Source organism: Phodopus roborovskii, unplaced genomic scaffold, assembly GCF_943737965.1.
Source record: "Phodopus roborovskii unplaced genomic scaffold, PHOROB, whole genome shotgun sequence".
Lineage (NCBI taxonomy): Eukaryota > Metazoa > Chordata > Mammalia > Rodentia > Cricetidae > Phodopus > Phodopus roborovskii.
Window position 1 is genome coordinate 19,316,779 of NW_026126588.1, and position 27,959 is coordinate 19,344,737.

A 27,959-nucleotide genomic window follows, 5' to 3' on the forward strand; every position below is an offset into this window, starting at 1 on the left:
TAAAAATCAGGAAGAACAAAACAAACCCAAGACCAGCAGATGGCAAGAAATACTAAAATTCAGACCAGAATTTTAAAAAGCAGGAGGAAAAAAAAAAAGCCACTGAATCTTTATAAGAGCTGATTCTTTGAGAAGTTAAACAAGACTGACAGACCCTTGGCCCAATTAACCCAAAGAACGAGATAACCAAAATTAACAGAATCAGAAATGAATGTTGAAACAGGACAACAGACTCCAAAGCAATTCAAAACAACATAGGGAATGCTCTAATTTTAAAATGGTGTCTAGACATACATGTATATGTGTGTATGTATGTGTGTGTGTGGGCGCGTGGGTATGTATATGCGTGTGTGCATGTATATATTTTTTAAAAAATCACCATCTGTAGTACTCTCAGAATCTTATAAATTTCATTCAAACTGTGCAATCCCACCGCCTCCACCAAGACCAGGTTTCCTTCTGTAGCACAAGTTGTCCTGGAACCCAGGGCAATGATCCTGCCTCAGATGTCAGCACTGGGTTCCAGGTACAGTACAGACCCTGGTTAATGTGGGTGCTGGGGATCAGAAGCAGGGCTCGGTGCATGCTGGAGAAGCACCCTGATGTCAGTGAGCCCAGAGTCCCCCTCACCTTGCAGCTGCCAGACTTTCAAGGGCGCCATCTCATTGGTGCTCTCCACAAGATGCTTCCGGAATTCTTTCAGTTGTCCTTCCAAGGTGGGGTACAGTTCTCTGACAGAAACAGAATCGGTTATTCTCACTGTTTTCTCTCAGAGTACACAAAGCAAAGGACTCTGGATCTATCTTCATGATTGTCCCCTCCCCAACCTAAGAAAATTTATTTAATACGGGCAAAAGCTGTTAAGGCACAGCAATGGTCCTCTGGCAATAAGTTATCACTGTATATTCGACATGACATTTTTGTGCTATAAATACATAAAACCACAGCAACACCCAAAAAACTGCAAAAAGGGGCCAGTGAGCTGGCAGGGCCAGTAACGGTTTGCCATCAAGCCTGAGAAGCTGAGCCCAGGACTCAGAAGGTGAGTCAGAGAACGAGCTCCATACGCATTCCACACAGTGTCCCAACTACACACACATACACAAACACAAAACAGATCAATGTAACCAAAAAGTCTAAAAGAATATCGAAGACTCTGGAAATCCTCATCAAATAGGTGGGTCCTGACTACAGCCACAGTCCTGTGACTGTAAACAAGAATGTGGAAGTAATGGGTCAACCCAACACAGCAACTGGAAACGAAGCCTCGTGCCTCGACTGGAAACCTGGTCAGACTGTTCCACTCGCCCAACGCCCAACGAGCCTAGCATATGTTATTATTTGTTATCTTTAGTTTTTTAAAAGAGGCAGCACACCACAGATGTTCTGAAATTCCCACACAGAGCAGAAGTCAAGGCTCTGAAAAATTTAACAAATAACCACGGATAAGAAGAACTTCCTGCTATAATTATAATATTTTCACCAAATGGTTTGAGAAATTACTAAACAAATTCCACTATTAAAATCATCTTCTCTCAGGCAGGATTGCACATGCCATTGATCTGCACCCAGGAGGCAGAGGCAGGTGTGGCTGAGAGTAGCCTGGTCTACATAGAGAATTCCAGACCAACTAGGGCTACAAAGTGAGACCCTGCCTCAAACATACCAACAACAAAAAAACATTTTCTGTTGGCTGACAGAACGTATTTCTGCTATGTGTTTTTAAAGTCCTATTAGGTTGTTGCTCTTTTTTTTTTTTTTTTTTTTTTTTTTCTCTTCAGGTTTTGCTTAGCATTAGAAAATAACTCTGATCACTCTAATTCAAAAATAAACACTACCACCAACTCTGTCAACAAAAAGCAGTTTGATCTACGCTGTTACTCAGTCAAAGCAATGATATGTACCTTTATGTCATCAACTGAGAGGAACAGAGGAGACGCCATAGGCAGGTAACTACAATGGCATCCAAGAACAAGGCGCTGGGAATAACTAGAAATGACCAACTTTACCGCAGATGAAGCGGGCTCTCTCCGCTGTAGACTACACATATAAAGTGTGAGCAGAGGCACAACTCAGATAGTAATGAGAAAGACACCAGGGGTGCAAGCAGGCTCTGCCAACAGGAGTTAACATACCTTAACTTTCCAAAAAGAAACCCCTGAACTTCATCAATGGGGTCATCTTCACCAATGACTGTGGTGTTTACCTCAGTTCCTATAAACACACAGTAAAGACACAGAGCTCATAACAGAAATAAAATGTTAACTTCACAAAGTTTGAATGTTAAAAAGAAATGTCAAATGCTTCAATTAACATTTCACTGTAGGCTTTTAAACCAACAGTGTTTTAATATTTCTTCTGTTCTTGGACAAAGTAACAATTCATTTTCTTGCCGGGCGGTGGCGCACACCTTTAATTTGAGCACTCAGGAGGGAGAGGCAGGCAGATCTGAGTTCATGGCCAGCCTGGTCTACAAAGCTAGTTCCAGGACAGCTAGGACTGTTACACAGAGAAATCTGGCCTCAAAAAACAAAAACAAACAAACAAACAAAAAATACATCTTTTCTGTAGCCTTAGAAAATTTTAAATTAAAAATTTCAAAATTATAGATTTAAATATTATGAAGGTTGTATTCACAATTAAATTCTAAACAATCTAAGTTACGGAATCCTAACTACCATCATTTTCCATTTGTTTTATGATTCAAATCAATCATTTTTATGTTTAAAATGAGCTTAGAGAATATCACACACCATAATCCCAGCTATTTGGAAGGCTGAGGCAGGACCAAGTTCAAGACTTGCCTGGTTAATTTAGTATGGCTGGATAACTTAGTGAAAGCCTGTCTCAAATACAAAGAAAAAACATTAAAAAAGAACTGTGGATGTAGCTCAGTGGTGAAGTGCAGAGTTTTTGTGTAACATATACAAGACAAGACTCTGAGTTCAATACCACACATAGTACAAAGGAAAAATAATAAAGGAGAATTCAGGACTGGATGTGGTGATACACAAATTTAGTCACAGCACTTGGGAAACAGAGGCCAAGAGAATCTCAGTGAATTCAAGGCCAGCCTAGTCTATGTAGTGAGCTCTAAGGCAGCTAGGGCTACATAGAAAGACCCTGTCTCAAAAATAATAATAATAACAACAACACTAATAATTCTAAATCACATAGTATTATGGCAGGAAGAACCCAAAGTAAATTATTCTAAAATAATAATAAAAACACAAAATTATCCATTAAGCCTTGGATATGTATACTTTCACCCTGAAATCATACATTAATGCCTATGTGATACATATAACACCAACAACAGCTGAAACTGCTTAAAAATCACTTTATGCAGGAAAAAACTATACTAAACTTTTTTTTGTTTTTATTTTAGGGACAGGGACTTACTATATAGGCCAGATAGGACTTGAACTATAATCCTCCTGCTATAGAGCTAAGATTGTAAGCTTGCACAAAAGATCTATCCCAAAGTCTTCCTTTTTTTAAAGAAAGATTTTCTCTGTGTATTCCTGACTGTCTTGGAACTCATTCTGTAAACCATGCTGGCCTCAAACTCACAGTGATCTGCCCGCCTCTGCCTTTGCCTCCCAATTGCTGGGGTTAAAGGTGTGTGCCACCACCACCCGGCAACCCCAAATTCTTGACCTATATGCCTTACTTCTCTTAAATACTTGAAAAAGAAGCTATCATTGCCTATATATTACAGAATACAAAAATCAGGACCTAGAAAATTTGCTGAAGGTCACCCACTCAGATGTAAGAGGACCAAGATGCAAACCCTGGCTCATCACGCTCCTCATCCTGTTCTTTCTCAACTTGGGAAGCAACTTCCCATTAACTCATATTTAAAGACAAGAGAACACACTGGTCTTATTTTACAAATTCACCTTTCACCTGAGTATCATCCTTGGCCTTGTACTCCGTGCTCTTAATTGCCAATTCCACGCCATAGCCAGAGAGGTAAACTGGCTCCTTCCTGGGGTTCTGCAAATAGAGCAAGAGTCCCTCCATCACCGCTTAGCTCTTATGAGGCACACAGTTCCCTCACTTGCTAGCATGTGTCTACTGGCTTCGTCCCTGCTCGGGTCACATTGGTGACACTTCATGGAAGAGCGCACCAATTGGTTATCTAATACCAAATGGCAGGCCAGTTCTGAAATACATATGTACAAGTAACATCATATGAACTGAGCAGGTTGTGGGTGTGCATATGTGTGTGTGTGTTTACAAAGACATTTGTATGTTTAACAACAAGAGAAAAAAAGGGATGAATTTGAACAAAACCAAGGTGGTGGGGTACATACAAGGGGCTGGGGAAGAAAAGGAGGGAATGATAGAATTATATTACAATCTCAAAAACACTAAGTTATTTAGAAATTGATATGTAAAGTTCCTAACTATGTATTCAAAAGAGTTAGTGACAATCAACAGCAAGAGAGGTCCTTGCCTACCAACAAAACATTCATCCTATCTGTGAACAAAATCAATCTATAATCTGTTTCCCTCCTTAGGAAATCCTAGACTCCTTTATAGTTTCAATCTTGCCACAACTATGGGAATGAGAATTTCAAGGTAGAAACAAAACTAAGGCTATATGAAAAATCTTATGGAAACCCACTACTCTAAAGCTAAATGAAAATTATGTGTTGTGGGGCTGCAGAGCTGGCTAAGGGGTTAAGCGTACTAGCTGTTCTTACAGAGGACCTGGGTTTGGTTCTCAGCCCCCACATATCACAGCCTGTAAAACTCCAGCTCCAGGGGACTTGACATTCTCTTCTACATTCTGCAAGCACCAGGCACACATACGGTATACATACTGAATACATGTATGTATAATGCATGTATGCAGGCATTCACACACTCATATAAATTAAAAATACACAATTAAGTCTTTAAAATATATGTGTGTCTTTTAAGTACAGGTATCCTGCATGGGTGAACAATGCTGCTCCAAGAAGATACTGGGTATTAAATAAAAACCCATGTGCCAGGAATGGGATCCCTCTCTATTATGTGTTATTCGTCAGGGTAGCCCCAGAGGCCCCCTAACAATACAAGCTGATGCCACTGCTCTTGGTCGCCTGTTATAAATAGGTATAAAACCCTATTGCTAAAGACACCAGACCAGACACGTTGGTTGCGAGACATAGGAAAAATTAATTCTGGAACGGACCGGCAAGTTTCCTCTCTGCTGGCTAGATCTCAACAGTGCTGGAAGGTGCTATGGAGCCCACTAGGGGGAAAAAGACACCCATGGTCTTAGCCGGTGCTGGAGCCCACGAGCTACCACCATACTGACTGCCAGGCAAGACATTCCCACTGGTACAATAATAGCAAGCCTGTCAGCGGGATAATCTACGGCTTCCTCATTGGACTCGGAACGCTTACACCGTTACACAGGAGAGACTGAATCCCTGTAAACCTGGTCAAACTCCAATGGCCGGGTATGTCATAGGCTCTAAGGGGGAACTGTTATTATTTTTGCTTAATGGTCTTGTCAAACGACTTCTACATATTTACATGTAGACATTTATGTTTACACCCGTAGATTAGTGCTGCTTTCAAGTGTGGTCAAGAGCTTCTGTCTGCAGCAGACTCTGCTTCACAACAGACTCTCACCTGCTTGACGTACTGAGAGAGGTGACTGCGCGTGTGCACCTCGTGCAGGACACCTGCATCCACTGCCCTCCCCAAGGCTCAGGGCCAGCGCAGGTGCAGACGAGGGGCAGAGGGAACGGAAGAAGGGAAGGGGCTTGACACAGCAGCTGCACGCATGAACTCACAGCAACTGTGGCTAGCTATAGAAGATCTGCACAGCCCGGGTGGGAGAGGAGCTCACTTCCTAACTAACCTCTTGCTGAAGGGCTACTGCCTGAGATGGCTGCCCGAAGAGTTACTTTCCTCTGAGGGTGTAGCCACTGGCAGGGTTCCCATGCTCCAGTGCATGGCCCCAGAGCCATGCACGTATGAGCAGAGCAGTACTTGTGGGAGGCCGTGCAGCCTAGTTTCAGACCAGAATATGAGTGCTTGTCCAGGGGGCCTCCAGGAGGCAAAAGCCCACAGGGACAGTCTCACTCAGCAAGGACCAGGGGACCTTGGGACAGCGCAGACTGGGACCATGCGGCCTGAATGCTCTCTTCTCTCTCATAATACTGATGATTCTCTTGTTGGTTTTAGTGTCACTTTGTCAATCATGGATGGGACAGATGTGGTCATTCCTGGAAACCCCATTTTTTCCCCTAAACTCTTTGGGAGCTGAGGCTTCTCAGGTTTCCTGTGTGGGGGATGCCAGCTGTCACTTCAGACCCAGGGAGTTGTTCTGATTCAGTGCTAACAGGTTTGGAGGCAGATCACCCCAATTTCTGCAAATATGTTTTGAACAAGACTGTTGTTCTTGAAAATGTGTGCTGATGTCAGCCACACTTTAGTTTTGTAAAGACAGGATGTACCTGGCTTGATATTTGACCATGCTAGAAAAATGATTAAATGTTGTTTTCGGTTTAAAGATGTTTGGATGTAGAAGTTAGGAAAAAACAAATTTGACACATATGTTTTTACCAGAGGTTCATGTTGGAGAGTTGGAAAGCCATGTTTGTTAGTGTGAAAAAACATGTTTCTTTTTGATATATAAATAAGGACGGCTAGAGCGACTCAGGACCACTCACTCGTGTGAAACTCATCTGGTGGTCAGACAGTTCATTTCTTCGTGCCGACACACTCCCCCGTGGGGACCTATACGAAGGCTACAATGGGACTGTGACAAGAACTAACTAGACTTAGTGGGTCATTTCAAACAAGAAAAAGAGAGAGAAGTGGTGTTTAGTGGGGACTTGTAGGAGAGGAGTAGGAGCAAAATACATTATTTACATAAATGAAATTCTCAAAGAAATAAATATTGTAGTTTTAAAACTCAACTCCAAAACCTACAGAACAAAGAGAAAGCTGGTGAGACCCCAGGCACAAACAATGTGTTGAGTCTGTGTGTGTGTGTGTCTGTGTGTTATCTGTGTGTGTGTGTGTGTGTGTGGTGTGTGTGTGTATGTGTGTGTGTGTGTGTTGTGTGTGTGTGTGTGTGTGTGTGTGGTGTGTGTGGTGTGTTGTGTTGTGTTGTGTGTGTGTGTTGTCTGTGTGTGTGGCGTGTGTGTTGTGTGTGTGTGTGTTTCTTTACTGTATTTCAATGCTTCTAGTGGGGGCTGGAAAGATGGCTCAGCAGTTAAAAGTACTAGCTGGTGTGGGATAGCTTTTTTGTACACTGTGAAGATGTGTCTTTGCCAAGGCTCCTTCTGATTGGTTTAATAAAGAAGAGAATGGCCAATAGCAAGGTTAGGCAGGACTTCCCGGCAGAAAGAGGAGATGGATGAATCTAGGCATGGGAAGACTCCAGAGGACATGGGGAGAAAACAGGAGGTGCAAGATAAAAGAGAGAAAATTAAAAAAGAGACTATCAGAAAAGTGTCGAATGTGGTAGCACACCCTTTGATCCCAGCACTCGGGAGGCAGAGACAGGTGAATCTCTGTGAGTTTGAGGGCAGCCTGGTCTACATGGTAAGTTTCTACACTAGTCAGAACCACACAATGAGACCCTGTCTCAAAAAAAAAAAAAAAAAATGGAAAGGGAGGGAGAAAAGGGTAGAAAAAAGATGAGTGAAAAGCAAAGACAGAAAGAGATACCTGACAGAAAGTATTGGATTTACCCCAAAAAAGTAGTTCAAACTAAATTAGTTTTTAAAGAGAAAAAGAGTAAGTTTATGTTTTAAGGTCATTTGAAACAAATTAATATTCAAGAAATTATAAAATAAGTCAATACTTACAGATACATAATGTCTGAATACATAATTAATTTTGCCTTCTTTGCTTTTTGATTTAAGTTGATTGTGAATATTAGAAAATTCCTCATGGCCGATCTCAGAGTAAAAAATCACCACTGGACTTTCAGGATTTGATGAGGGATATCTGTGGTCTCCTTTGAACAACAAAGGTTTAGGTCTGAAAATAAACAATAAAAGTTTAAAATTTTCAATTTAACATTTTTAAAACAAAAACCAGGACATTTTTAATGATTTTTAAAACTTAGCAAAGATTCTAAATATCTTTAATACAAACAGCATCACAGTCTGGATCTGTCAAATATGAATTTTACTCATTTGTGACCATAAAAAATAAAAGTATATTGCATGAATATTAACTATAAAATACTGACAGGTTAAATATTATCAATCCCTAAAAAGGAAGAGAAGGGAAGCCACAGTGCATACCCACTCTTATAGGATTAATCTACAGGGTGTCTTTCTACCATGTGGGGTATGACTGCAATTTCATCTGAAAATATAAGGGCAAATAAGGTGAGCAGCATGTGATGTCTTTGAGTATGGAACTTGTAAGCTACAGCAAGTTTCCCTTCCATGTTTGCTGGTATGATCTCCCTACTAATGAATTCAACTTTTCAGTTTTCCTCTTCATTTTTTTAAGCTTCTCAATATACAAACAAAAAAGCCAAAACCACCACACTTCTTGTTTGCTTTAGGATTTGTTATGTATACAGTCTTCTGTCTGCAGGCCAGAAGAGGGCGCCAGATCTCATTACAGACGGTTGTAAGCTGCCATGTAGTTGCTGGGAATTGAACTCAGGTCCTCTGGAAGAGCAGCCCAGTGCTCTTAACCTCCGAGCCACCTCCCCAGCCCCCATCACACTTAAGACTGGTAATCAAGACATTAAAAGGCTTGATCTATTGTGGTTTGAGTGAAAAATGTCTCTTACAGGCTCATGTATTTGAACGTGTGGCCCCCAGCTGGTGACACAGTTTGGAGGGAAGCTATAAACCGTTGCACACAGAGAACACCAGCAATGGGCACAGGCTTTTAGTCCTGGCAACTCCAGTCCCTGCTCTGTCCCCTGTGTGTGAAGGAGGTGTGATCTCTCAGCTCTGTGTTCCTGCCACCACGCCTATCATCACTGTCACGATGGATATCTAGCTTTCTGAAACTGTGCTACTTAGGTTTTTTTCTTTTTTCTTACTTGACATAAGCTAAGTTATCTGGAAAAGTAATGGAGCTAATGTTCATGGTCAGTCTCTAGCTAGTTTCCATACCCTAGTACATAATTAGATTAGGTAAGAAAATCAGAGGAGCCAGCCATGTATGACGTTTACAACCCTAGCATTTGGGAGGCCAAGGTAGGAAGACTGCTAGTTCAAGACCAGGCTGGACAACAAATCAATACCTTTTCTCAACAAACTAGAGACAAAAATCAGCCAGGCATGGGGACATATGCCTTTAATCCCAGAACCCTGGAAGAAAGGCAGGCCAATCTTTGTGAGTTTTGAGACTAGCCTGATCTACAAAACTATATACTAAGACTCTATCTGAAACAAAGAAATAAGGAAGAAAACGAAACAAAATTCAATCAACTCAGAGAGCACACATAAGAGGAAAGGCTCAGGATGTGAACCACACTGAAATGAAGGAAGACCACCTACCTGTCGGGTGCAGTTAGTAGAAGGTCCTCCAGAGTACCAAAGTCACAGGTCTGCTGCCCATGCACTGAAAAGAATGACTGGCATCCTTGTGGCGGGGGCTCATCAACTGCAATCTGTCAGGGAAGACAAAACACAGTGCTACTCACATAGGGATCTGTGCTTTAATGAGCAAGTGCCTAAATGATACTCCACCACCATGAAAGCAAAGGCTGCCATCTGAGCACCCACTGTGGGCCAAGGCGTAGGGACGCCCCCAGCCAGATCTCCGGCTGGCTGTGATACTCAGTTTCCTCCACATCACTCCAGGTCAGTACTAGTATTGTGATCCTACAACAGAAAGAGAAATTCTCTCTATATCAGATGACTATCACAAGATGAATCTAGGGTAGACCTTCAAAAACCCCTTAGCTCAATACGGCAGAGGGTTTTGTACACGTACATGTACACATGCATGTTGATGTCAGAAGTTAACATGGAGTGTCTTTTCTGGATCACTCTTCAAGTTTGAGACAGGCTCTTTCACTGAACCTGAAGCTCGCTAATCCAGATGGATGAGAAGGCAATGAACTTCAGGGCTCTCCCTGTCTGTCCCCCACCGCCAAGCCCTGGGGTTACAAGTGTATGCGACCATACCTCGATGGAAAGGCATCTTCCCAACTGAGTCGTCTGTTCTGCCCCTTAAAATGTCAACACGACCTAAGCTCAAGGGTGCACGTGATGGGGGACGGGGGAATCCTAGAAAAGAACCTACTACTACTTTGATTGTGTCATCAGATAGCTTTCTAAATACTTATTCATGTTTCTACCCACAGATTAGTGGTGTGTCCATGCCCTCCCTGGAGACACTTTTAACTGCGGTGAAGTATCAGTTTCCACAGAAAACTAGAACTGACCATAGTGCCAAGATAAGTGATGTCAGAGGACAGCCCTGAATGGTACAGCTATTACCACCTCCTCCAAAGATCAAAGAGCACTGCAGAAAGAATGGCGTTGGTGCCACACACCTTTAGCCCCAGCGCTCAGGAGGCAGAGGCAGGTGGATCTCTGTGAGTTCGAGGCCAGCCTGGTCTACAGAGCTAGTTCCAGGACAACTTCCAAAACCACAGAGAAACCCTGCCTCGAAAAGCAAAAAAACAAAAACAAAAACAACAACAACAAAAAAAAAAGATATACGAGCCAGAGGATGGGGAGACGTGCAGGACAAATACATCTTCTGAACGTACAGCAGTTTTGCTCAGACTCACTACAGCTGTGGTTATCCGCACAGTCTGTACAAGATTAGGTCCTTCTAACTGCATCACAGACAAAGAGCCTCACCCGACAACTCCCCGCGACTGATGGCAGAGGGGTGACATTTCTTCAATGATGCAGCTACCGTGGAGCTGCCCTGCTCCGGTAAATAACCTCCTACCTACCTGTGCTCTTTGAAGAAACTCTAACTAAGCTCAGTGGCCACACACAGAAGGGAGATACGGAATTAGCAGGCAAATCTGTTGAGGAGTGTTCCACAAGGAAGAGGATAAAAAAAGGGAAATGGAGGTTAAGAAAAAGACTAAGGTGATTATAAATGAACGAAATAGGACTGGAGAGACGTCTCAGAAGTTAAGAGCACTTTCTCTTGCAGAGAGCCCAATTCAATTCTCAGCACCCATATGGCAGTTCACAACCGTGCATAAATTCAGTTCCAGGGGAACCTGGCACCCTCCTGTGACCTCTACAGGAATCTGGCACACACACATGGTACAGACATGAATGTGAGTAATACATTCATGCACATAAAATAAATATGTCAAAAAATAAAGTGCCAAGGTAGAATTATGGGGTTCTAATTAAAGATGATGTGTAAATTAATTGGAAGTCCCTCATTTAAGTGAATTGTATAAAATCTACAGAAACAAGCTGGAGGGGTATGTTAGGGGCAATTGGAGGACAGGAGGGAGAGGGAACTGGGATTGGTATGAAAAAAATAAAATTGTCTTTAATTTAAATTAAAATTAATTTCAAAAAAGAAACAAGCCAGGCACAATGGCTCACATTTGTAATATCAGTTATCCGAAGGCAGAGGCCAGATTATAGGGTCAAGGACAAAGAAGTAAGGACCCTGAGAACAGACAACAGGTTTTCACTGGGAAGTATGGTAGGCCAATGGCTTCTGTCCACGCTAGCATCAGACAGTACTAGGCACCTCAGAGACGCTGAGGTGGTATACTTGCTCAGTATCTTGCATAAATCACAAGCCAAGACTCCCTTCTAGGACGAGGCCCCACGTTAAGGAGAAAGTTCTTAAAGTAGGACAGACACGATGGAAGAAAAAGTCCAAATAAAAACAGCGCAGGAGGGGAAGCTACAGAGAAGGTTCTGGAGTGCACACTGCCCTTGTAGAGGATCTGAGGGTGGCACATGCACATGCGTACACATAACTTAGATAAACTTTTTCTTTTAGATACAAGAGAACAAGCAGGGAATCTCAGTAATATACTAATGTATTTCCTTAGCATTACAGAAACCTCTAACAGGTAAGAACAATAATCACACATCAAAATGAATATAAAGCTCTACAGGACTAAGTAAAGGCTCAGTGGGTAAAGCATGAGGGCCAGAGCTCAGATTCTCAGAACCCTCCAGTAAGCCCTGGGTGGGAGAGATAGAGACAGGTGAGCCCCAGAACAAGCTAGGCAGGCAGACCTGCCAAAATGGCCAGCCCTAAGCTCAAAAGGAAAAGGAAAAGGAAAAGGGAAGGGAAGGGAAGGGAAGGGATGGGAAGGGAAAGGAAAAGGGAAAGGGAAAGAAATAGAAAAACCAAAATGTTGAGGCAGATAGAGAAATTAAGAGCCCAGAACATTATGAGTGGGACGTAAAAGCGGACAGTCACTATATAAAGCAGCTTAGTGCTTCATTACATTATCCAATACAGGGGCCCAAGGACATAGCCCAACCATAGAGTAACTGCTTAGGTGTGCAAAGGCCTGGGTTCAATCCCCAACCCTGCCAGTAAGAGGTTAAGCATGTAGTCTCCATGCGGCCCCTCACATACAAAGAACAGAACTAACTAGAAACAGAAGCTCAGCAGACGCCAGTGCTCCAGGCAGCGCTATTGTAAGGGTCAGACGTCAGCCAGGGAACGAATGAATAAACAAACAAAACGTGATATGCACATACAGTGGAGTATTGCTCAGCAGAAAATAAAAGCGAGAACCTAACGCATGCCACACATGGATGAGCACTGAAAACTGTGCTTCTGGAAACAAACAGGAAAGGACAGACTGTAAGACGGCACTCATATGAGGTACCTACAATGGGTATAGTCACAAAGCAGAAAGCAGGATTCTGGTTGCTAAGAGTAATAGGGGAAGAAAGAAAACAAAGAGAATTAACATTCTGGAGAGTTCTGTATAGTCTCAGCTTCGCAGCTCTGATGGGCAAGCTTGAAGGGGTACACCTGTGAGTCCGGCACCAGAGAGCAGGAGGCAGTTCAAGCTTCACCGCAGCCACACAGCCAACCAAAATACCTGGTCTAACAGTGAAAAGTGTTATAGGAATAAACAGCCACTTTTTATTGGATTTAAGGCCCACCTGATGATACGGAACATACAAGACAAAGCTACAGAGAAAACATACTATTATTTATTACCCTACTAAAGGAACACAGCAATAAAATCGCTTCTCATGACAATATTGCTCTAACCACTGAGCAGGGCATCACACTCAATCCTCATCAGAAGCTTCTTCTTGCAGTAGATGATAACTTAAAAGGTTCTACAACTGGACAGGTGCAGAGCGAGAGACTTCACTCAGCTCTACATGGGGTGTCTTTATCAAATCCCTCCCCTCAAGGCTCACGGATCTATCTGGAAGAAGAGGCGGAGGTGTTGGATAACACCAAGCAAACAGGGTCTTCCAGAGCGATAAGCATATGAACTCAGTCTCTAACATCACACACAAGACCTGCACAGGTCCAAACCAGACAAAATCCCGGCACTAAGAAGGAGAAGTAAACACAAGTCCCACCCCTCACCAAGAATCTGTTTGCAACTGATAGCTGCTGGGAAAGGGGAAATCGTCCTTCTCCAATGGAGTATCACCAGCTGCATCATTCATAATCCAAGGCAGGCCCCATGCCCAGGAGTAGTGGGCCAGCACAAAACAAGCGCCACAGTTTTTTGTTGGCTTTTTGTTTTGTTTTGTTTTGTTTTGGTATTTTTGTCATAACTGATTCCTCTTTTATAGTTTGTTTTAATTTTCTATTTTTTGTGCAGTGGGTAATTATTATTTTTCCTTTTTTTGTTTGTTTGCTTGAACATAAAGATGGGTGAGGAGGGAACTTGAAGGATCTAAGAGGTACTAAAGAGTGGGAAGAATATAATTATAAGGAAAAATTTTGAGTTAGCAAGAAACGGGGGAGGAGGAAGAAAGGAAAGGAGGGAGGGAGAGACTGAGGAAAGGAGAAAAGGAGAAAAAGAAAATCAGACAGACATTTGCGTCCCCTAGTGAATGGCGAGAACATTACCTGCAGACTTGTCTAAGGAAGGAAATGTAATTCTGATTGAGCCTCTGGTCTGAGCTACCTCTTTACAAGAAATAGGAGGCAGAGGAATATGTTAAACTGCATCATAAATAGTGATCAGCAAAACTGAGTGCATGAAAAGTATAACACAGTCCACGGGATACACAGACAAAGAAAAGAGGAGCTAAGGACAGCAACACACACATATAATCCCAACACGCGGGAGGCTGGAGTAGGACGATGGAAAATTCAAAAGTGGCCTGTGCTACAAAGAATAACAAAACAACAAAAACAATCAACAGACCCTCTGCCAAAGTTTTAACATTTTCTAAAACAGAACAAAATTAAATTCTATTGGGTACAGATGCATTCTTGGGCAAGAAAACAACTTAAAAACAAAAGTACATGAGATGACTCTGACAGGAAGTAGCAACATGCTTTCTTTGGGAAGACAAAAGGTAGCCATGACAGACAGTCCATGGAGGGCTTCATGGGTGGCCAGAGAAAAATCACTTCTTGGCCTAGTCAAAGTCACAAGGGTGCTCACTTCAGTGACCCATCCTGTGACTCATCCATCGTGAGTAGTTTTCTGCCATCTGTTTTGCTTTGTTTTATAATACAGGATGGTATTAAAATCAACATTCCTCTCACACAAATGTCTAGTTGGTATGAACACATCTGACCCTCTCTTGTGCTCCCCTTTGGAAACCAAACAGGGTCCCTGCGGTGACCCTCTGAGGGCCTCTTGACGTTACTATGCCCTCTCTTTCCCTGTGCATTTGTCCACCGAGGGTCCCAGACCCCTCTACTAAACTGTTTCTCGAATCCTAGACGTTTTGGACTACATTCCCCCAGTGGTGCCTGACACTTCCTGGCTCTTGTATCTCCTGCTCTTAGATCCAAAGATTGTGATCAGACTCAGGTTCACTGGTTCAGCAAGATTACATCTTCCAGACGGTGTTGCATACTAGCATCCGGCTGCCACGTGCTCCGGGACAGCAATCTTTTCATTTATCACAAGAAAATAAGTGTAAACCATCCCTTAAAGTTCAAATCCAGCCAGGCAGTGGTGGTGCACACCTTTAATCCCAGCACTAAGAAGGCAGAGGCAGGCAGATCTCTGTGAGTTCTAGGCCAGCCTGGTCTACAGAGCGAGTGCCAGGACAGCCAAAGCTACCCAGAGAAACCCTGTCTCAAAAAGCCAACATAGACAGACAGACAGACAGACAGACAGACAGACAGACAGACAGACAGACAGACAGACAGAGTTCAGACCCAAGTCCAACTCCGATGCAAGAAAAATGAAAATGTATACACCTGTGATTGGTAAGGAGATACGGTTCAGTGGTAGAATTTATTTATTTGCCTGCACATTCAAGACCAAATCATCAGTTTTGTTATGATTTAAAAATAAATCATAAATCCCAGAAAGTATCAGACAAAGAAAGTGGTGACTGCAAGTCACTCCCAAGAGAACGACAATCAACTGAATCACCACCTCGCCCTACAAAATGCTGTCTGTTAGATGCAACGGTGTCTTCTTACCTGCTGGAAGGCTTGAATTGAGGCTGAGTAGGAGCGGAGAGAGAGACAAAATTTCAACAAATTCTGCTGCAAAGGTGACAGAAACTGAAAGGCGGCTTCCAGTATCGCATTATAATAGGATTGATCGGTATCTGTCAAAGAAGCACATTAACCAGAACAATTGCACGTCTGTGGATAACCGAACAAGACAGTTCATACAGTACAAAACAGACATAGACAATCAACTCTTCCCACCTTGAGCTTCTTTCTGTCAAGTGGCTAAGATTACCGGAGGTCCACGATACAGGTGGACACCCCTTCCCTTGCTCTAAACTAGCCCGCTTGCCTGCACTGCTACCTTCCTTCACCGGGACGGCTTGCTCCTGGAGGAATTCAGCTAAGAAGCCACTCCCTCAGGAGAGACTTCATCTCTACTCTGTGCTTCCAGAGACCACTTACACCACTCCTTGGGTCTGAGAATGTCTGTCTGCCACATCATTTACTAAAGTACATATTTACGACTTTGGACACCTACACAGAGAGGCAATAATATACACCCTGGTACTCTCAGAACCTAGATTGTGCCCTCTACTCAAATAGCTAAAGAAGCAAAACACTAAGGAGTACAAAAAGATATTAAAGGGCACTGACAGTATCATAAAAGTTGGTGATAAGTACTTAAACAAAAAAGCTAGGCAAAATTATTTAGAGGGAAAAGAAATCTGTATGCTAGTATGAAAAAGTCCTCTAATAAATGAAAAGCAAAAGTACAAAACTTGTTACAAAGCAAGCAGTCACTTTTGCCAAAGACTGCAATATAAATGTGTGTGCAAATGTGTGTGTTGTCCAAAAAAAAAAAAAAAACCACTACGAAATAAATGTAAAAAGGCTTTTAAAGGCAAGCAAACAGATACAAGGGACAGAGACAAGGAATACCCAACTTTTACTTAGCTTTGACTATATAGTATGGTCAAAGTTTTAAAAGGAAAAATATTAACTTTGGCATGTGTGTGATTGTGGTATACACTCATGTATATATATGAACACAAGGGGACATGAACATGCCTACATGTGTGTGCAGGCCCAAAACTTATGCCAGCATCTTCCTCACATAACACAAATAGATCAGTGGTGTAATTAGTTCATAATAGAAGACAGAATCAATCAGACAGATAAAGTCTTAATGCTAAATGATCTAAAATAAAATGTTCTTCCACTAAGTAGTCCCAAAGCACATTAACAAGAGCACAACAGAGCAAAAGCAATGGGAAGAAAGGCATTATTTGCAGTCATACACACACACACACAATGATTTGTGGCTACACATAGTAGTGTCTACCAACAGCCCCAATTAGTCAAGAGGTTGAAGCAGTAGGACTGTGTAATCAGACTGTGGTCACAAAGCAAGACCACATCTCTTGAAAAGGAAAATAAAAATGTATTGGTCTAAGTCAGTAGGGGCTTGGGAATAGCTCAGTGGCATAGCACAGGTTTCCCACGCACTGGGTTCAATCTTCCTACCATGACAACTCTAGTCATTAAAGAAAGTAGTGTTTTCCATTAACTGCCATGTTACATATACTATACAAAAGAGACCATTTTATTACAACATTTTCCCAGACCACAAAGTCAAACAAATAGTTGCTTCAATTTTACCGTGACGATCTGATGATCCAATATTTTGACTGGCTTCTACAAAACTCCAAAATTTCTCTTGGCTGTCTTCTGCTAAGAACTCACTGGGAGAAAAGTGGGAGACATCAGCAATGAGACAATAAAATCTTCCATCACAGGCTATATTGCTAGGGAGAATAAAAGCGGATTTACATTCCCAAATGTCTATAGTTTGGCTTTTAATTTATTTATATATGTATATACACACATATATACACAAACATGTATGTGTATATATGTATTATACATCTGTAAGTATAATGTATATTTTTCAATGAAAAGTAAGCTTTCTTGTTTCACACTAGCTATAAATAACAGCTTAATAACTTGTTCATTCAGTAGCTATTTCTTAAGAAACCTAGAACAATAAAAATGTTATAAAAATAGGGAAGCCCTAATATACAAATGACTCATGAAACCCATTAGAACTCATCAGCAGGGAAAGCAGAGTTAGGAACTGGCCATTCTGACAATAGCTCTGCCCATACTCTTTCTGAAAGTTCTTACAAAGAACAAATAGGTTTAGCTTAAGGTGTCCTCCCACAGGAAACATGAACCCTACAAATTTTCTTGAAGAATAAAGGTACATTTAATATCTAAAAAAAAAAAAAAAAAAAAAATTCAAGGTCACCATTTTTTTTAAGCTTATAATCAGCACATATCTAACAAAATCAAATCTACGAACTATTATCTCTTTCAGCTTTACACTATTACCCTAATATAATGGCCTTCCTGAATTTCTTTTCACTCAAGTCTAAAGCTGCTGAATGAATGATTCATGTGAACTGGTGCTCCTCACTGGAGCTAAGTGGTGGTTACCTCTCACTGTCTTAAAGCAAACTACAGATCTCGATCTCAGATTACCTACCAAAGGAAGGCCTGCCCATTACTTGCCAACACTGACCTCAGCTTACCTAGCAAAGGAAGGCCTGCCCATTACTGCCAACACTGACCTCAGCTTACCTACCAAAGGAAGGCCTGCCCATTACTTGCCTACACTGGGGTGTTCAACTCTCACTCTACTCCACAGCTAAACACAGAAATATGGGAAAATAAGAAACACAGTTTCTCTAAAAATGGGTTTCAAAAATTACCCACTATTATAAATATATTAATTTTAGTGCCTCCATCAGTCTTTTTTTCTAGGCTGTCTAGCAACTGATATAAAGCACTAGACTTACCTTAGCATGGCTTACACTCTAAGAAGACCGGTACTGATATAAAGCACTAGACTCACCTTAGCATGGCTTACACTCTAAGAAGACCGGTACTGAGATGTCATGCTATGCAAAAGGACTCAAAAGGACAGCAGTCATGAACTAAGGGGAGATGGCATACTTACTCACCAGAAGTAGACAAATCAAGGACTCACTCGGGCTAAATATACTTTTCATATAATCAAACAATTTTCTTCAAACATAATTTTTATCCTACTTCAGAAATCTATGATTGTGGTAGTCTTAAGAAAACAACTAAATTCCCTGGAATGATCCAGCAGAAAAGAGAGTAATAGGAAACGTTATTACAAGGAAATATGCTAGCTTTTGTGTAGTATAATTAACTTTGCTATTTAATTGCTCTGTTATGCTTTTTAGCTTTGAATTCCTATGCTATGAAACATTTCAGTTAGGGAAGGGGATAGTACTGGTTACTGTACCCACACTGGTTTTTCTGCTCTTTGATGCTGGGTGTGTAAAACTTAGGGCCTCCAACAACCCAGAGAAGCACCTACTTACAGAGCCACATCCAGCCCCAATCATTGTTAAAATGGGTCATGTGTACAGGAGAACACATACCATTCCTTTATTGATACATACTTTTAAAACATCATAATAAAAAGTTCTTCATCTACAGAAAACAAAGAAAAAAAACTAAAACAGCTTAAACATATACCAGATAGTATGTGGCAAGCATATTCTATAATTCCATCGTTACTGTGGAGATGAGCTAAGTCTTACACAAGACTAGATGAGTATGCACTTGGCATACTCACTAAGTGTAAAGTCCTCACAGCCACCATCAATTACAACCACTTTCCAAATAAGGAAGCTGCCATGAGCTTGCTAAAGATTTCATCTATGAAAAAAATAAAAAGGAAGCTAGCTGGGCTTGGTGGCTCTGCCTATAATCCAATAACTATTATTGGGAAGCAGAGGCAGAAGGATCACAAGTCTAAGGTTAGCTTAGTCTCTACATAGCAAGACTGTGTGTGTGTTCCTACAAGCAACCTGATTTTCCTCCATGAATCTGTAAATCTGGTGGTAATCCTGTTTCCTTAGTCTAGTAGTCAATATAAATTTATATGATCTGATTTATAACCCTATCATTCTATATCCCTTGGCCATTTTAGTATCTATTTCTTTTTTGTTCGTTTTGTTTTGTTCGAGACAGGGTTTCTCTGTATTGCTTCGGAGTCTGTCCTGGAACTCCATCTGTAGACCAGGCTGGCCTCAAACTCAGAGATCCTCCTGCCTCTGCCTCCAGAGTGCCAGGATTAAGGGTATGTGCCACCACTGCCTGGCTTTAATATCTATTTCTATTAGCAACTATAGCTGCTCAAAACATTAAGTTTTACTTCAGTTAAATATGTATCACTTCATGAGCAATCACAGAGCTAAAATGTCCCTTCATAATCATCAGGCACAATCTAAAAATATACACAGGAATGCTTTTAGTCCCTTAGGGCTGGATGAAAGGAAAACAAGGTCTGTAACAGCTACATGCCCTGGTACATAGAGCTCTTCGCCCTCATCCACAGAGATACCATCATTGTCATAGACAGAGGGAAGAAAGGTGGCCTCAGCTAGCTCTAGAGCAGTGGTTCTCAACATTTCTGATGCAGTGACCCCTTAATACAATTCCTCATTTCGTGGTGACCCCAACTATAAAATTATTTTCACTGCTACAATTTTGTTATTGGTATAAATAATGTAAATATCTTTTCCAATGTGAAAGGGTCACTTGACCCACAGGTTGAGAACTACTGCAGAATGATACAAATACAAATACACAAGGCTTCTTTGGGAGTGGCCTGCAAGGCCCAATACCTTGACAACCTGTTGCAAACACTTACTGGAGAAGAGGCCTAGAGGTTACAACTCAAAGTGGCAAATTCCAGAGACACCATGAGGAAGTTGATGACGGAAACATCACAGCCTACATACTCAATTGTGATCAAAGAAACTGGACAAAAACTGAGGAATTTGAGCTGTTAGTATTAGACATGGTTTCTCAACTCCATGATATGTACCATAAAAATCCTCTAGGAGTTAGAGATACAGCTCTAATGTTGAGTGCTTGTCTAGCATGTGTGAAATCCTGGGTTCTTGTCTCCGATATTACATAAACCAGGCATGATATCACATGACTATAATCCCAACAATGAGTAGGAGGAAACAAGATCAGAAGTTCAAGGTCACCCTTGACTACATATTAAGTTTGAGGCAAGTCCATGATACATGAGACCCTGTCTTTAAAAGAACAAAAAAACAAGGATTACTTTAAAAAATCACTTACTGCATATTTTATCAATTTAAGTCTTAATTATTTTATATACTTAAAGTGTACGGCCTGATTGCTTACTTGTGACAGAGAATTGCTATGTAGCCCAGTCTGGCCTCAAACACACAGCTCTCCTACCCTAACCCCACACAGTGGAGGTGGGGTTAGCACTGGGGACTGAACCCAGGGCCTCACACCCGGCAGGCAAGCAAGCATCTACCACCAAGTGAAGCTCTCCCTCCTTTATTGCTACTGCTGCCGGATGATGACATTTTCAGATGGTGTCTGGACAACTTACCCATTCCCAGCCTTACGATAACCCCTTTTTTAATCACTGTCTCATATATCCCAAGCTGGTTTTGAATTCTCTATATACCAAAGGATGACCCCGAACTCCTGATCCTCCTGCCTCAACCTCTCAAATGCTGGGATTACAGGCATATGCTCCTCACCCTAAAAGCTAATGTCATGCCGAGGACCAATATAGTTACACAAGGGAGTATTATGTGGTGTAAAAACAAACAAACAAATAAATAAATCTTTAAATATATGTATATATGTTGATACAAATTAGTAAGATCTGACTTACTAAAAAGTAAATAATAAAAGTAATAACAACAACAACAACAACCTCCAAATTTTAGGTTGTACCCGGGTTTGGGAGACTCCAATGAAGAACAGGACCAGCTTAAAACAAATAGCCCCTTCCTCTTCCATCCCCATTCTCTTCCCCTAGGTTGTCGTTCTTATAAGCAGTGCTCCTAACCCTGCCCATGGGTCAGTCCTGTGCAGTTGGCAGACAGAGCAGTGAGCGTTGTAAGGGACACTTAGCAGGGGCAAAGGAAAAGTGTAAGCTCACTACTGCGTACCCACTTACTAGCAGACCCTAAGTCTACAGTACCCCGCGTACGGAAGAGAGCAGCTCCTCACCTGGCTTCCAGTAGCAGTGGAGCGGAAAACCACTTTGTGGTAAGGGAGGTTGTAATGGCTTTGGAATTGGCCTCTGCCAGGGACCACAGTGAAGCCAGTGCAATCACAAGTCCCATGCTGTAGGAGAGCCCTACAAGGAAAAGAGAGGTGAGGTGAAGATTTCACAAGGGCACAAGACAGCCTGATGCTCAGGGACAAGTAACTGTGATGCTCAGGGACAAACCCTCTATCTCAGGGTGAGTGTGCACACGCCTTTAATCCCAGTGCTTGGGAGCCAGAGGCAGGTGGATCTCTGAGTTCAAGCCCACACTGATCTATGGAGCGCCTGCCAGGGCTACATAATGAAACCCTATCTCAAAAACAAACAAGGCAATTAAATAAAGTAGAGAGTAACTAATGAAGACATTTTTATACACATATACATATACATGTATGTATATATGTTCATTTTTATTTCTAAGAATATTTCTACCTTCTTTCTATGTGTACTAGTGTTTTAGCTGTCTGTATGTATGTATATCATTTGTGCCTGGTGCCTAAGGAGGCCAGAAGAGAGTATCAGATTCTCCAGAACTGAAGTTATAGATGCTTGTGAGCTACCATGAGGTTGCTGAGGATTGAACTCAGGACCTCTGGAAGCGCAGCCAGGGCTCCTAACCACTGAGCTGTCTCTCTAGCCCCGAAGAAGAGTCTCATCAGTGACCTCAGGCCTCCACCAGCGTAAATGCACCTCCCAGACACACTCAAGAAGAAGCAAAATGGATAAAAGACAAGATTGTAGGAAGGATAAGTAAGAGGCTACATACCCAGAGGTATTGCTGCAATATTTCTAATGTATTTTAAAGGTTATGCATTTATGTACACCATGTGTTTACAGGTGCCCAATAGACCAGAGAACATTGGATCTCCTGGAACTACACCTACAGGGGGTTGTGGAAGCTGTCTGTTGTGCTTGCAGAGAGCAGAACTCAGGTCCCCTGCTAGAAAAGTAAATAATCCTAACTGCTGCCATCATCTCTCCTGCCCTAGCTTGCAGTATTTTTTCAGAGAAAAGTATATACCCTTGAGAAGAATAACCCGGCTGGAATGGGGACGAGGTGAGGCCATACATTAAAGAGCCGCTATGCCAACTTGACCCCACACTTGACCTCCTAAGTGATGCCAGAGAGATTTGTCCAGAGAAGCAAACAGGTAAGAACTTCGCTGGAGTACTCTTTTGTTTGAAGATGCTGTCACTGTGTGTAAGTCCCACGGCCATTCTGACCCCAGTGGTCCTGACGTGTCGCTTGTAAAGATGAATAATTCCAAGTGACAGCATGGGAAGGGGCAACGATGGCAGCGTGATGGACAGGACAAACAGCGAGACTCTAGCCAGTCCCGGGCTGAGTCTATTCTCCACCATCTGTGAGCTCCCAGAGCACGTAAACAAAGGCTTGCTGGCTGACCCATAGTAAAATGTAAAAACTGTAGGTGACAGGTGTGCGTGTCAATGTTTCCACAGAACAGGCATGACAATTCATTCTTAAGTCCTCACCAAATTCCTTCCTTTTCTCTTTCAAGACTGGTTCTTGTTATGACCCATGCAGGCCTCTAACTTGCTACGCAGCTTAGACGACTTTGAATTCCAAATCCTACTGCCTCTGCCGGCCTCCGTAGTGCTGGGACTACAGGAGTGTATCACCACAGGCCTAGCTGCTTCATCGTTTTTAAACTAAAGAGTTATCAAACTTTTTTATTTTTATGTGCACATTATTGTATGTGGCTTATGTCACTTATTTATTTTTATTTTGCCTGCATATATGTCTGTGTGAGGATGCAAGAGACAATGGAACCAGAGTTACAGACAGTTGTGAGCTGCCATGTGGGTGCTGGGATTTGAACCTGGGTCCTCTGGAAGAGCAGCCAGCATTCTTTTATTTTATTTTATTTATTTTACATGTCGATCCCAGTTCCCTCTCCCTCCCTTCCTCTCTGCCCCCTCACATGCACCCTGACCACCCTCCCCTCCCATCCCCCACCCCAATTCTACATGTAGGGCAATGCCATCCAGGTGGGGTCATGTAGATCTGTCAAGTCATTTGAAGTAGGGACTAGGGCTTCTCTCCTGTCTCTAGGTTAAGGCAGTTATCCCTCCATGGGGGATGTGTCCACAAGGTCCTTTTGTGCACCAGGAATACATCCTTGTTCCACTGTCTGAGATCCCTTAGACTGCTCAGTCCTTCTGGCTGAGACCCATATTTAGGGGGGGCCTGAGTCAGTCACATGCTGGCTTCCCAGCTATCAGTCTGGGGGCCCGTTAGTCCTCCTTTTTCAGGTCAGCTGTCTCTGTGTTTCTGCAACCTGGTCTTGTCCTCTCCCTCAAGCAGCCAGCATTCTTAACCATTGAACCATCTCTCCAGCTCTGTAATCTGCAAGTCTACAGACTGAATTTCAGCTACAACAGTAGCAAAGAAAAATAAGAGGACACATCCAGGCTAAGTGAGAAGCAGATTACTTACACCTAATTTATACCTAGTAACCATTTGCTGTGGAGCACATAAATTTGCTTTCCACTCCAAGTAGTCACTGGACATCTGAATGAAAATGATTAGATTCCTGCAAAGAAGTTCCAACTGGAATTTCTCCATAGCTCCATCCCTTCTAGTTAAATGTGCACTAAGATACCCTGCTACTATACATAGCCTAGTTCACTGCCTTTAATAGTTTTAGGCCAGGGAGATGGTTCAGTGGATAAAGGCACTTGCTACACAAGCTTGATGACCTGAGTTCAATCCCCAGACTCACAATGTCCTCCAATGTCCACATGTACACCATGACAGACACATACATACACACACACACACACACACACACACACACACCACCTCCAACTCACAACTCACTCACTCTCATACTCTTTCCCCCTCTAACTCTATCTCTCTCTCCCTCTCCCCCCCCCACCCCTTTCCCCCTCTCAAAAAGACCTTCTAGCGAGATGGCTCAGTGGGCAAAGGCTCTTTGTCACGAAAGCCTGGTGACCTGAGTTTGATCCCTGGAAGGAACCAACTCCATCAAGTTGCCCTGCACACACAGAACAAAAACTACATAAATAAATACGTTACTTTAAAATATAAAGTCTCGCTGGGCGTTGGTAGCGCACACCTTTAGTCCCAGCACTTGGGAGGCAGAGGCTGGCAGCTCTCAGTGAGTTCGAGGCCAGCCTGGTCTACAGAGCGAGTTCCAGGACAGGCTCCAAAACAATACCTGTCTCGAAAAACCCATAAATAAATAAATAAATAAATAAATAAATAAATAAATAAATAAATGTTTCGGCTACGTTTACCAAGAGAGCAAAGCCAGCCAAGTGGAAACGCTACAATCTGTTCCAGTTTGATACAGTTAACTAGTTCTTTAAAATGTCTTCAAGCAAGTCCGGCGACGGCTGGCTGCGCCTCTAGTCCCTAAGGCTAGTCTGGGATAAGTGAGATCCTTATCTCCAAAAGGGGAGGGGAAGCAAACAAATAAAAATATACGTCTTCACGCGTTTGCCAGTGTACAAGACATTTCTAGGGAAGAAAGAACTTTATGCTAAAAATAGGCTTGCCAAGTGCACAGATGTTTCCAAGGCACGGTAAGGGTTAGATCCCAAGTCTCAGGACAGGCGTGTATGCTCCTTCTCCCACTTGGCAACAAACGCGGAGCAAGAGCGAGTCCCGCCAAGCCAAGCAACGAGAAGAGCTCGGGTCCACGAGAAGAGAGGTCCATATGTTGGGGATGCACGCACACCTTGTGCTGGCCAGGTCACAGGCTACACACAGGTGCAGTGGGTGGTCCAGTCTCATTCCCAAGAGCTCTATCTTACCACCCACAGAAGACGACCACCAAGACGCACCACCCGATTGCACTTAGGGAGCCCGGAGAGCTACAGAAGCTCCGGCTCCTTCTCCGGAGTCACGCCCGCCGAGCGCCGGTTCTCTGGCTACCCTAGGGTCACAGGCTTGCCCTGGATCCCTCCTCGTGCACTTGAACCCGAGCCGGGACGGCCGGCGAGAGCGCCCGCCGCCGCCCGCCGCACACAACCGAAGACGGCCGGGGACAACCGGAGGCGCTCGCGCCGGAGGAGGAAGCGAGTCCGGACGGACGAGGGAGGAGGAAGCCCAAGGGGACTCGGGCTCACGGCCGCCTCCCCGGCCCGGCCCGGCCCCTCCGGGCCCTCCCAGGCCTCCCCACGCCGCCACAGGTACCTGTCACCCAACGCGCACCCGCGGCGTCCGCATCCCCCCGGCTGCCCATGCCCGTGCCCGGGCCGCGCGCTCCGTCCACTCGGCTGCCAGCAACGACGCCCGGGCGGGGCGGGACAGCGACGGCCGCCGGCGGGGGAGGCTGCACCAGTGAGAAGCCGACACGCGCCTTTCCCGCCGCTGCTCACAAGCCGGTTTCCCGAAGCTCTAGCCCAGTCGCCTGCCACCCCTGCACTTCCGCTTCCTGGAGGCCAAGGCAGGACAACTTCCGGCGATAGAGTGCGGACCGGGGTCTGCCAGAGCGTCCTGAGGCCTCGCCCCCTCCTTCCGGCCCCTCCCCTCTCGGGCTGGAGCGGGTGAGCGGTCCCGGCAGCATCCGATCTACAAGGTCCCGGGGACAAGCCCGGCCCACCAGGCTGGGCGAGCTCCAAGGTTTCGGCCAAAGGCCATAGTTATTTTCACCTCTGTTTCTCAGATTTTTGACATTTATTTCCCCTCGGTTGAATAAATGGGTGCAGTTAAACTCAGGAGGCAAAGGCAGGCGGATGTCTGTGAGCTCAAGGCCAGCCAGGACTACATAGAGAGAGACCCTCGTCTCACAAGAAAAAAGTTATAAATGTGTTTCATAGTACGTGATGTTAGTTAATGCACAGACCCATAATTGTTCAGATTGCGGAGGGTAAACGATCGTTGGCTTCTCAGCCCTGAATAAAGCATCTATATCGCCACCTCCCAAGTTCCAAGGAGCATCAGGAGAGCAGAAAAGAAGCTGCAAGCCCCGAGCTCAGTCCCCAGCATGCACAAAAAATCCAGGCGTGGGCTGGGGAGATGACTCAGTGGGTAAAGTGGCAGCTGCCCAAGTGTGAGGACTGTAGTTCAGAGCCCCCAGGACCCTCTTAAAAGGTGTAGTAGCAGCTGCCTGTAATCCCCGCTCTCGGAGGCAGAGACTAATGCCCTGGCCAAGTGGCTAGCTAGACTTGCCAGAGTTGCTGAGCTCCACGTTCTCAACAATCCTACCTTGCTGGAGCAGTGGTGGCACATGCCTTTTAAGCCCAGCCAGCATGCGGATGGCAGAGGCAAGTGGATCTCTGAGTTCGAGGTTAGTCTGGTCTACAAAGCAAAGCAAATTCCTTGTCTCGGAAGAAGGAAGGAAGGAAGGAAGGAAGGAAGGAAGGAAGGAAGGAAGGAAGGAAGGGAATCTTACCTCAATAAATAGGGAGTACTTGGGGAGAATACTCAGTTACTCAGTGTCAATTGAGTGTACGCGCATGTGGGGTGTGTGTGTGGATGTGTGTGTGTGTGCGTGAAATCTAATGCTCCCAGTGTGCACGTTTCCACTCTATGATCTAGGGCTCAGTGCTCAATAGTCAGACCCTGCTAACTGCTGCCTTGCTGCTTTTCGACTCTCTCTGTATCTGGATCCTTGAACACTCAGGGCTACCACAGTGCTTTTCCACACCTCAGATTGCCATGTCCCTTTATGCACAATCACTCATACTATTCACCCCAGCCTCTGTTAACACTGTCTCTTCAAAGGACATTTCCTGACCAAGCATTCAGAGTCCAGTCCCCCAGCCACACCCTCTCTCCTTCATCTACCTGATTCTTCCCCCACCACTGTATACTTATAGAGAATCTCCGCCACTCGCTAGACTCCATCCCCAGGACAGTGCTCAGCCAGCATCCGCTGAACAATTGTAGCCACAACTCCCTGCTCTGACTGCGGGACACACTCTGCCATGGTATCCTGCTGCTGCTGCCCTCCCCTGGTTGGCCTGTGGACAAAGGACATACCTTGATGATGGCTCTTGAGCTACTGGGAAAAAAACAACATTGGATCTCAGGCCCAGAAACTCTGTTTCTCATGCGAAAAGCGAAGACATCGGCTGGCTGTGTGCACCTTTTCTCCTAAGAGTGGGTCTAAGACTTGTGAGATTCAGAATTGGAGTTGTAGCTCAGTCTGTAGAAGGCTTGCCTAGCACACAGAAAGCCATGTGTTTGATACCCAGTACCACACAATCTGTTTATGGTGGCATGTACCTAAAATAATAGCATTTGGGAGGTAGAAGCTGGAGGGTCACAAGTTCAGGGTTATCTTCAGCCATAGAATGAGTT

At 43.7% G+C, this 27,959-nt stretch overlaps 1 protein-coding gene across 2 annotated transcripts in view; it reads right to left on the reverse strand.

Moving 5' to 3' along the window:
- Uggt1 (UDP-glucose glycoprotein glucosyltransferase 1) overlaps window positions 1-21,750 on the reverse strand; it is an 80,653-nt gene extending 58,903 nt beyond the window's left edge. For both annotated transcript variants that reach the window (XM_051204268.1, XM_051204267.1), the window contains exons 1-8: window positions 21,625-21,750; window positions 17,176-17,258; window positions 15,541-15,671; window positions 9,492-9,604; window positions 7,827-8,001; window positions 3,903-3,999; window positions 2,136-2,214; window positions 631-731 (exon numbers count right to left, since the gene is read on the reverse strand). In XM_051204268.1, the coding sequence (XP_051060225.1) occupies window positions 631-731; window positions 2,136-2,214; window positions 3,903-3,999; window positions 7,827-8,001; window positions 9,492-9,604; window positions 15,541-15,671; window positions 17,176-17,258; window positions 21,625-21,740 (895 nt within the window). In that variant the 5' untranslated portion in view covers window positions 21,741-21,750. The remainder of the gene's footprint in view (window positions 1-630; window positions 732-2,135; window positions 2,215-3,902; window positions 4,000-7,826; window positions 8,002-9,491; window positions 9,605-15,540; window positions 15,672-17,175; window positions 17,259-21,624) is intronic.
- Window positions 21,751-27,959: the final 6,209 nt, after the last annotated feature.